The sequence below is a fragment of the Buceros rhinoceros genome, unplaced genomic scaffold (genome assembly GCF_000710305.1).
Source record: "Buceros rhinoceros silvestris isolate BGI_N320 unplaced genomic scaffold, ASM71030v1 scaffold712, whole genome shotgun sequence".
NCBI classification, from domain to species: domain Eukaryota; kingdom Metazoa; phylum Chordata; class Aves; order Bucerotiformes; family Bucerotidae; genus Buceros; species Buceros rhinoceros.
The window spans coordinates 55,921-67,499 of NW_010400453.1; the positions used below are offsets into that span (position 1 = coordinate 55,921).

Below are 11,579 nucleotides of genomic sequence, written 5' to 3' on the forward strand. Positions count from 1 at the left end.
AGAGTTTAAAGGACGCACCAGGAAGTCAGCAAGTGCATGTGTAGCTCAAATGCTAGTGGTAGGTGGCCCATCTCACAGAAAAGATCTTTTAATAAGCATCTGCTTTAGTTTTACAGACACAAAATCACCAGATGCCATTGCACAGTTGAATGCAAAGTTCCTATAAGCATGCATGAATGGCACATGTGGTCTGTGGTCCCTGGTGAAACCTTGAAGCCCCCTGCATGTTACTCCTGCCCATATCCTTGTTGGGTCCACGCATGGGGGACAGGGGCCCATGTGTTATGGGGTTTTTTTGTTTGTTTGTTTTTTTGTTTTTTTCATGTAGTTCTTCTAAGGATTTTACACGATTTTCAATGGTTATGGAAGTCACAAGCTATTGGTAAGACTCTGCTTGGAAGATGGTTTATCCTTGGAGGAAGAAAATGGAGGTGATTAGCTTTCAGGCTCCACAAGCCCTTGGCAGACTTGTGTGGTTAAGGAGAAATGACAGCCAGGAAAAGATTGCCAGCGAAGGAGTACATATTCTGAATTCCATGCCAGGTGCTCACTCAGGAGAGAGCCCTTAACTTTTGTGATAGCAGTAATGTGCCTTTAAACCTTCTCCAGTGGTTTTATTACAGTTCGCTTTGAGAGACAGGAGAAATTCAAGGGAAGACAGCTAGGTGCTGGTTTCTATTCTGCTATTTTTTTCTGGAAGAACCTCTAACTTCTGAATAACTTTCATGACTATGATCTGGAGGTCTAGTGGGTTTGTAGCAAAAAGGAAAATACACAGGGCTAAAGCCCTACGTCAACATGAAAATAGTGGACATGGAAATTCAAAACCCAGCCCACCTAAGGGAATGTCTTAATGTTTGTAAGAGTTGGTTGTGGGGAACGGGCCCCAATCTTCATTTTCAGAAGATGGGTCCAGTTTTCAGAAACAGAGAAGAACAAATCCAGCACGTTAATAATTGTATTCCTGCTTACACATACGTATTCCTGATAGAGCTGACCTAAGTATTTTAAATATGGCATTTGGAGCTATGCAGGTGCTCCCCAGGTGCAAATTAACAGTGCTTTTTTCTTATCCTTCTTACAATGTCGTTGACCTTCTCCAAGGAAAATATGTTTCAAATTTCTGTGGTAAACTAGGAGAGAGTGGATAATCTGTCTCAAATGAAAAGCCACGAACCCGAAATAATATCCTCCAAACTTTGGAGAATTCACCTTCTTATCTCCGATTCAGCTCAGCTCAGAATTTTATTTCTTGAAAACAGCTTTTTTTACACGAGCCCTTCAATTGACTGTGAATCCTGGCTTGGGTTTTAAGGGATCAAATGCTGTGCAGATTGAGCTCACTGCTAATTTAAACACAACATCTGAAAACTAATTATCCAGATCATCATTAACGATAATAGCCTAGTCTGACCAGAAAATAATTAAGCATTCTGCATTCTCTTGTTGTTTTTAGTCTCTGCAAAAAGTGCCTATCGTGCACACTGACTCAGTAGGGAAGGTGTTCATTGCTGATTTACCAGCAAATTCCTTTTTCCTTGGTGGAAGGATAATGAAAGAAGCAGAAATATGACAGCAGGAGCATCATAAAGTGATTTGGCAGACAGCTGTCCAGACAAAAGTCTGAAGAGCGAGGGTGAAAGGAAGGGAAGAAAATATATTGAAATACAATGGCAAATTCAAAGGAGTTAAAAAAAAAACAACAAACCAAAACAAAAAACCAAGAAAAAAGCCAGGAATATTTTCTTGTCTGAAGAGCTCAGCATGGTTTATTTTAAAACTAAGAAACTGTGCAGTGGACTTTATGATGTTTACAGCTTTCAGGCAAAAGAGAAATGCTTGACAGGGCACATCTGGAAGCCCCCAGCACTCTGAGCACTGTTCGAAAGCAGGGGGAACAAGGATCCTCAGTCTTACACACGCAGCAGCTGAAGTGGTTTGATGTGCAGCAGTGGTGTGATTCCAGTTGCTAGAGGAGCTACTCTGTATGGGTGACTGTCTCTGAAATTTGGTAGTCTCTTCTTCTGGTGTAGCACCAGAATAGGTGGCTTTAATGCTTTGAAGCCCTTACATCCTCAGGCTTGAGCCTGCAATGTCTATTATTCCTGACAAGGAATTTCTTTTGAAACAGAAGTCACGACTGGCTACCTCAACAAGAGGAGCAGAAGGAGCAAATGGTTCAATTACATCTTTTCTAGATAGTGTGAAATCTAGATGAAAGCTAGAAAAGGCAGGCTGAAGGACCATCAACTCAATCTATGTCAAGGGAAAGTAATCAACTGAATACTGAATAATATTTCCAGCTGGAAAATGCTCGATGACACATTATGAACCTATTTATTTTTATGAAGAAGGAAGAAGTTATGTTTGAGCATCTATTGGGAAGCTGTGTAGATCATAGAGTAATATTTTCATCATCCCTCACAAGTCTTGAAAATTGGGCAGCATACAAATAAGCATACAGCTATATTGCCATTTTTCACATGGACTGAACAAGGTCTCTTCTGATTTCTGGTTGACAGCTGCTCCAAACCGAAGAGTTTGGAATATGAAGCATCTGTATGTACTATGTGTATTCAATGTGCACTGCCTCCAGTCTGCTGCCTCAGATACATGTTTATCCTTATGTCAGTGATCACCGGAGACTGCCTTCAAAGGGACAGATTGACAGATTTTGTGCAAGAGGCCCCAGGCCATTTTGAGGAGTGTGGCATGACTGCCTCAGTGTTTGAGGGAGCGAAGGAAATATCTGTACCTTTTTCTCAGCTGTAAATAATTTCATTAGTGCCTTTTAGTCTACTTCATCTCTTCATGTCCTCTGGCCACCCTTGAATTTAGAGTTGACTGAGAAACAGACTGACCATGAACAGTTAGACCAAAGGTAGAGCAAAACCGCTGCCACCTCTCCGCCAGAGGGACAGGGCAAGCCCATGATGTTTCACAATATTTTACCAGTCTTGAGATTCTTGCAGCTCTGGAAATTGCTGAGTCAGAGGGTCGTATCAGAATTTCCTGATTTTTTCTAGTCACTTCTTGAACTTATTTAGTTTTTAGCATCCACAACAACTTGCCATTTGCTGGTTTCATTTGATGTACCCTTTGTCTCATTGGAAGTGGAAATGAATAATGGTTTCCTTAAGAGTCTGTGTTGCCCAAGGTTTTGTAGCTATCATTTCTCCTCTTCAGATGTCTCTTCTTCAGCCCTGAAACTTGTCCTTTTGTGCTCCAAGTGATCAGACCCTTGTAACTGGTGAAGGTTATACATCCCTGCTGTGCTATCTGGTCCGCAGTGGGACCAAATCACTCCTAGCATGAGAGATAGCTGAGGTTCTGCACTGCAGAAACTATTCTCCTGTGGTATGGGTAACCATTTGTCCACGCGTTCCCTATTACAAATACACAGACAAGCCACACACTGAAACACAAAAAGGAATAAAATCTAATTTGTTGAAATGCTGCTTCTGTGCTCATCCATGTCTTATGGAAACCAACCATGCTCCCAAGCTGGTGGGATTTAATGCTTTGACAATAGCAGCAGCCAGTTCCCCAATGTAATTCTGACTGAAATGGACACAAGGTGAACTCTTGGCCTGTTTGTGGAACAGGTAAATGAAACTCTGTGGGCTTTCTGTCAGTGGCAGGTTAGTCTGTAGTATAGAAGAACATTTTTCTCCTTTGACATTGATGCAATTAGGGCCCATACTCAGTCTTGAAAAACTTTTTGCTCATAGTGGTTCAGCACTGTCAAGGCTTGGTTCCTTTGGAGACCTGCAGCTGACCATTAGGAAATACCAGATTCAGGGTCTTAGTCTACTTGAACCTGGGCTTAAGATATCACTCACTTGTGTTGTGAGTGTTGTGGACTGGTTCATTTAATTTAACCTAAGATAATTAGATATATGTATATTTGGCAGCTTTGGAGAAGCTGGGGGGCATTTTTGCTTGTGGATAGTGCACGCTAACAGGGCAGGGAACTTTAGAACATCTGAGGCTGCACTGCCATAAGAGTGCCTGGTCTGGAGATGAGCAATACCAAATTTTTGCTAAAAAAAGAGAGCATACATGTTCTTCATGTTCATTTAATGGAAAAAAATGTCAAGGACATAACGAATTTATAAAAAATAAAAATGCAAGACCTGAAGGAATCAACATTATATTTATCCCCTTGCAACTGAAACCAAGCCTGCAATAAAAGCCTAGTTGGAAGGATATATGGAGCACCCAACTCACCTGCAACTTTACACCATTGCAAATCACTAAATAGTCTCCAACACCCTGCTGAGACTCTATTTGGGACCAATATTGTAAACCCAAAAGCTGCAGATAAAATATGCCAGAAGGAGGGAGCAAGATATACCGAGGGCACCCATCATTCTGTGTGGAACTTCTGACAGTGCCAAAACTGCACTCTGCCAGGCAACATTTCCTGGCAAAAACTGTCTTAGTATGAACTATAGATGGAAACAAAAGGAGAGACTGTAATTTAGAATTCATTCAGAAACTGTACTGCCTGCATGATGTGTCTGAGACCTTGATCACTGAGATCAGCAGAATAGTTTTAATTGGCTTTGGTGTGCTTAATTAGACACTAAAAACTTCTAAGCCTTTGAGTCAGGTGTAATTCAAGTTTCTGGCTAGTATGCCATCTTTCCTATATTTCAGCCTAAAATTTTAAACCTCCTTCTTTTTGCCTTAATTGTTAATCTCTATTATTTAAATGACAAGTGTTATGTATGTGCAGCATGGCAGGCCCACGTATAGCCAGAAATATAGGTGATACAACTTACTATATTATATTATAATACCATATTCAAAGATCTGAACTTAGAGTGGTAAATGTCTCATCAAAGGCAAAGATCAAAATAGTTCTAAGACTTTTGGAAGCTTCAGGTGCTCTCAGGACACATGATAACTAGAGGAAGTAGACAGCTGTCAGAGGTTTAAACTACTGCAAGCATTTTAAAGAGTGAATCAAACTAAGGCAAGTTTAGTAAAACTTATGTGCTGGATTGACTCCTAGGATAAGGTGATTGAGCCAAAATTTGTTTTATTGACAAATATGCAAGCAGTTATTCTCTCACAGGAATTGCAGACAAATGATTCTCACCTGATGCAGCTCCTGTGACTTACCTGTATGGAGACGCTGCTATAGGAACCACCTATGACTCCTGCAATGAGCAACGGTAAATTCTCTTGAATGGCGTATGAGCCATCAGGGCACATGTACTCTGTTTCATCCACTTTAGTCAAAGATGCCCTGACGAACTCCAAAGACTGTTCTAAGGCATATGTATCCCTGGAACACGTGTCCAAGATATGAACTCCAAGCTTAATTCCTGGCAGCAAGTAGTTGTCTTTGTTGATTTCATCAATGGCAAACAACATGGCCTCCAAGCGCTGGATGCCTCGGTCTTCATTGATTCTCCCACATTCTTCTATTCCTGTTCCTTTTTCGTTGATTGGGAATAAGCCACCTAAGACCAGGTCTCCTTCTATCTTAATTTCCTTCCTTACAAAACTGTGGTCACTTAGAGAAAGGAAAACTCCTTTGGAAAACAAAGCTAGCGCAAGGACTTGGAGTCTGGTGAACATCTTCATTGGTCCTGTTTTAGCAGCTCTAAGAAACATTGGTGGGAGCAAAAGTGCTCTTCAGGCCTTCTGATCCATTGCCAAATTAGAAGTGCTGTCCCACAAGCCAGTGAAGAACAAGCCGAGTCTTTCCACTGGACCTCTAAAGAAGAGATGAAAGATGAATTAGAAAAGGCAAAAGGAGGTGTGAGCTGTTACAAATGTTTGATAAATAGAACGTCCAAGAGCGGTGTGAAGGGATTGCTGGATAGCACAGAAAGTAAGAAATACTCATATTTTGGATTCTTGTAGAGCACCTTATTCCATTTGCTCCGTAACTGATCACAGGCTAAGCACCGACTATGACAGCTATGCACGAAGACCAGAGACATGTGAGTGATGTATTTGATGATGACCACTGCTCAACAATGTTTTACACTTTGTGAGAACAGAGGCCACTTTTGATATTTTTCTTGCACCATCCTCTTTTATTGCATCCCCCTTCTTTTCTGGACTCAGAGTCTTATGGACTCATACGAGTCGTAAGAGTCTCATCCACTGTGTCTCCAGCTGCTTCCAGCCTCCCCTTAATAAATTTTTCCTTTTTTTGTTGGTTGCCTGCTACTTATTATTCCTTCAGCTACAGCACTGTCAGTGTTATCTCCTTGCTATTAATATTTGCTTAACTCAGCATTCAGCCTTCAAATTCAAAGTCTCTTGCCAAAGTCCACCTGCCTTAACTTCCTTTACCAGCCTGCTCACCCAATGCAAGCAATGAGAGGATGGCAGAAACTATTTGGTGCTTTACCTCTATTTTTAAAAGACAGGAGAAGCCCTGTTTTATTGAACTGATGGCTGTGTCTGTAATACAAATGCAGCCAAGTCCATGTCACACCATTTAAATGTTAACATGCTCCCTTAGACGGTTTGGACTCAGGTCAACTAGTGCTCTTCTAACCGGTGCCTGGGCATGGCTCATGGACAAGCAGAGAGCAGAGGGCATTCCCAATAAAGAGTTTTGACATGGTCAGTTTTTAAGCCATTTTATGTTGTTTGGCATCACCAACAGAGAGTGGTCCTTGGTCGATTTAGTTATTAGCATTATGTTCTCCAAGGCACTTTACCAAGTGACCTACCAAGGGTAGTTATTATGTAGAAGGTCTGGAAGTTGAACTTGGCTCTCCATCAAATGTCTTAATCAGTAGTTATTATGTGGAAGGTCTGGAAATTGAACTTGGCTCTCCATCAAATGTCTTAATCACAAAACCATCTCTCCTTAAGGCACAAAAGATTCTTTTGCAAGCAAATTAAGTAAAAAAAAAAAAAAAGAGAGAGAGATGTGAGAGAAAAAGAAAAGACATGACAAGGAGTCATCTCACACTCGATTCTTGCTTAGGGCATGAAAATGCTTACGGCTGGGCTTGCTCTCTTTAATGTTAATCACAGTTCAGTGCTCAGATCAAGGGGAGAACAGGGCAGTAACATATGTACTTATGATTTTACTCTCACTGAGGTCAGGACAGTGTTCCAATGATCTTAAAAGGAGAAAACCAAGCCTTAGAGTGAAGATCAGGTTGTAGCAACGTCTGTAACTAAACACGCGTACACAAAGTCTATTGATGCCACGTAGATGTGTGATTTGCCCACAGACTCCTTGTCAACATCTCTTCAAAAGTGACAAAGTGGCTGCCTTGATCTCCAAATCCTCAGACAAATAAAGTGTGGTAATATTTAAATAGATCACTACTTTATTTCTTTTACTTACCTTTCCCTTAAAGAGTATATATTATAATTAAAGTCAGAGCATTATTTATATACACTGAACACAAAGCAATTGGAATAAGCAACAATTAAGATTTAGCAGTGACTGATGGGTGAGCATGCTTGTTGCAGGGCAGTTGTTTATCCTGGTACAATTTCGATGCTGCTGTACCAAACCCTGTGAAAGGATAGCTCTTTATTCATATCGAGTCCAGCATCATTCTCCCATAAATCAGTACAGTGACAGATGAATTGTTAAAGGTTTTGCTTTGCAATCCCAGTAACATGCGTAGTCTGAGATGCAGGTAGTCTCAGCAGAATTTCCATTCAGAAATAAGTCATATGTCAACGGAAACCAAGCTTCATTATCCCTCAGCGATCTATAATTAATCTAGTTTTCTGATCACATGTGATTTATTAAGCAGGTCCAGAAAAAATATTTTCTGGTAGTGTTAGGAGGTAACTGTCCTCAGCAGTACTTTCTGTCTTGGACTTAGTACTATAATTTACCAAATATTATTCAAGCATATGCAGGGATATAAAATGGTGATACTATCACATTGCAAATAATTATCAGACAAAAAGGTGGCATCTGTTACACATAAATGGTTGTGGGGTTAATAATTCCATCAGACTGACTTCCATTGATCTCATCATGAATCCACTGTTTGGATAAAAACAGGATTTGGGAAATTTTTTTAATGCAATATTGCTTCTGTACCTTCTGTCACCACTATATCAGCAAATATTCACACGTTTCCTTAAAACACTGGTAAAATATTGATTTTCTCTGTTTTACACTTTAGAAAAAATAGATGCAGAAAGATGAAATGAGATTCTCAGGAGTCTATGTTAAGTTTTTTATTTGTTTATCACTCACAATCACTATCAAAATTGAAAAGGTCTCTGCTTCCCTTTAGGAATTGAAGAACATGCTTTCAGCCGTGCCCTGCACCCCCTGGTTCCCATGGAGGCCCTGACTCTGACAAAATTCCTGAGCAAGCTGGTCTTTCTTCCAAGCCTGTTCCTGAATGATTTGCCTAAGGTCATCAGCTCAGCCAGGAATCAAACTTTGATCTTTTCCAGTGCTCCTCTGATACCTTAATTATATACTTCCCGTGTTTCCCATTGCTCCTTCTGGCTTTTATGTGAATCTTTTATAAGGTCATATAAAACCCATCCTGTTCTCAACAGCCCTTCAACACTACGAGGAACAACTAACTTTGCCGAAGAAAAGGCTTGTAAGTAGGGACCTCTATAAGGTTTTCTAACACCTACCTGGGACGTACCTAGAGCTACAGTGGCTTTACCCTGAACAGCAAGGAGGCTGTTCTCATCCCCCAGACTCCTTCATAGGTGCTGGTTTTTGAAAATGGCATCATCCTCCACCTTGCATCACATCTGTATCTCAGGGACCTATGTGTCTCTGATAATGTCAGTAATAAAGGCTAGAAAGGTACTAAAGAAGCCATCAACACCGCACATAAAAAGCATGTATGTCAACAAAATGATGCTATACAATGAACTGCTTTTCCCTGCAGAGGATTTCTGTGTTTTATCACTTACGCTTGTTACAGTGGACCTGCTGAGGGAAACCAAAATCATGGCAACAGCGTTGAATGAGTCCCAACAGAAGTCAAGGACCGTTTCTCTGTTTATTCCTTGCAAATTTGTGTTGAGAGCACTGGTCTGAAGGTGTTTAGGGACATGAAGGGAAGAGATGGTTGGAACCCTACCTGGGCTGGAGAACACAGATGACTCAGCCTCATGACCCTCATGATCTGGGGACACACTGCTTGGTAAGGGGTCCTCGTGGGTGGGGCCACCCATCTACACCAATCACTTTAGCCTCCCTACTTGGCAGTTCCTGTGAAGCCCTGAGCTTTTCACAGAGGCTTTGAAACTAGGAGACACCACACATGCAGAGTTCTACTTTCCAGGAAAACATGATCATCCTATTTTATGTTCAAATCTTTTGTTTCTAAACAGATGCCAGCTACCAGAAATACAGCTTTGGATATCAAATATATTTCTGTCCTTCTGCAAGCTCTGTAGCCTGTGCATTGCTGCCCACATAGCGGCATCACAGCGCCCAGCCAAGGAACGAGGATGCTGCTCACCTCTGGTGAGCAGAGGCGTTAATGAGAAGTCTGGTCTGTCAGGGGATGTTTCCGCTTTGGGCTGTGAGGGAGGGATGCTTCCAGAAGCCATGGCTTCTCAGCAGTGGGACTCCTGAAGGAAGCTGTGAGGCAGATTTGGGTGGCTGGTGAGCAGGATCCCTACGGGGACACGGAACAAACAGCTCGATGTGAAAAACGGAGGTTATTTTAAAGCAGTTCTCAGAGATGGACTAGCAGCTCAGTTTCTCTTCTGTTCTTTCTGTTGTGCACCTCCCACATGATTTCTCTGCAGATTGCGTAACTTGCATAACTATATATACAAACATTTTGTACCTATTCCAGGGTGATACATCTTGTATTCCTCCTTTAAAGCGTGGTGAAGGTAGCACTCCAGAGTCGAGATGTGCCATTTCCTACCAGAAGTGATTTCACTACAATGACCGTGCCAATTTGGCCTTGCAGAACCCTCTTCTACTAAAAGCATGTTACCGGGGCATTTCAGAAAGATGTACCTGTGGATCAAGCTGCAGTTCTTTTATTTTTCTTTTGTATTTAATGTTTTCACTCCGGCCACAGTCAGGGTTATATTGTTCTAAGTATTCTGTTAATTAAATTAAAAACAATCTAGCCCTATAGGCATTGGAACCCTGCTGGAAATAGATGTAGAACCTAGGTGTAGGAACAATCCAGATACCAAATTGAAAAATAAACAGAAACAAGCAGGAGAAAGGTTTCCATGTCTGCATCAGAAGGTTTCTGCCAACACTTCCCTATGTGAACTTTAGCCAGCAGCTCTTGGCTTGTGAAACACCTTCACTTTGCACTCTGGAGCCTCTTCTCTTTGCACCAGAAAAGGTCCACAGGGGACTTATGTCTGCTCTTGGGGGATGTTGTTGGCACTCCCCTCAGTAAAAGCAACTCGTGTTAAATGACAGCAGTGTTGCTCTCTGCTCTTGTTGAATGTGCCTTTGCCTCTTGGTCCAAAAAATCAGTTTTGGTGGACTATTTCTATGCCTGTAAGAAGTTGATTGCACAAAACCAGTATTTCTTGGTGCAAGTTTGCTTATTCACTAAGGATTTACTACACTCTTGTTTATGTGAAAGCAACTAGAATGGGAAAGAGGATGTTTGGGTTTTCTATGTTCAGAGTCCCACCGACATCATCTCCAAAAGGAAATCTGTCTTTCATGGCTTTCTTCCAGGGCTATATTCACATGACAGCTCTGGTACACTGGAGGCTTTCTGTTTGCGGCTCAAGAGTGCTGTTGGTTCAGGGGTGAATTCTCATTAGGTTAGGTGCCTTCAGTCTATTTGTCTAGGTGTCAATCTCCAAGAAGAAGTGCAGTTCATTTTTTCATTTAGCCAGATGACTTGTAAATTGAGTATGATTGTTCATACATCAATGACAATTTTGCTGATGCCTTCTGCCACATCAGCACCAATGGTTAGCACTGGTGGTCTATCCAATTGCTGCAGACCTTCCAATTTTCACATTTAAGGATGAAATGAAAAACTTCATTGAGCTATTTTTCAACACCACTAACTAGCAAACACCAAAATCTACATGCCTGGGCTAAAACTCTGGAGGGTCTTCCCTCATCCCTACCATGTGTTATATCCTAAGTTGCCCCATGTTTGTTCACCTTTGCAGTATTTTGCAGGGCTCGTCTGTTTACCCAGCTTCCTGAGAAAGGATACAACACGAGCTGACGTGGGTGCTGGAGAGGATTATGTTTAGCTTTATTGTGGGTGGCTCCCTCCTGGCAGTCATGGATTTTTACTGCATTATTCAGGACTAGAATGTGATGTTGTGGTGCCTGGAGCCATATGTCAACTTGGTATCACCTACCATCCTTAGTAAACTTTATCTGGAGGACTGTGCTCACTGGAAGGATCACTGGGGGGGTCCCCACACCTCTGATCTTGTGGCATACTACAACATTGAAGATAGCAGTTCTATCTATATAGGGGCCTCCATGAGCACCCCATCAGAGAGGTATCTTTCCCTGAGCACTTGCTGTGCCCTACAAATCTTATCCTAGGTAAATACATTTCTAAACCAATTCCAATTCTGCCTCAAAATTCTGGCTTGTCTTTGAAGACTGGCATAAGCTAAATGCCACGATTTCT

General features: G+C 41.5%; 1 protein-coding gene across 2 annotated transcripts in view; it reads right to left on the reverse strand.

Moving 5' to 3' along the window:
* GRM3 (glutamate receptor, metabotropic 3) overlaps window positions 1-5,726 on the reverse strand; it is a 47,483-nt gene extending 41,757 nt beyond the window's left edge. For both annotated transcript variants that reach the window (XM_010131843.1, XM_010131842.1), the window contains exon 1: window positions 5,131-5,726. In XM_010131843.1, coding sequence (XP_010130145.1) covers window positions 5,131-5,628 — 498 coding nt within the window. In that variant the 5' untranslated portion in view covers window positions 5,629-5,726. The remainder of the gene's footprint in view (window positions 1-5,130) is intronic.
* Window positions 5,727-11,579: the final 5,853 nt, after the last annotated feature.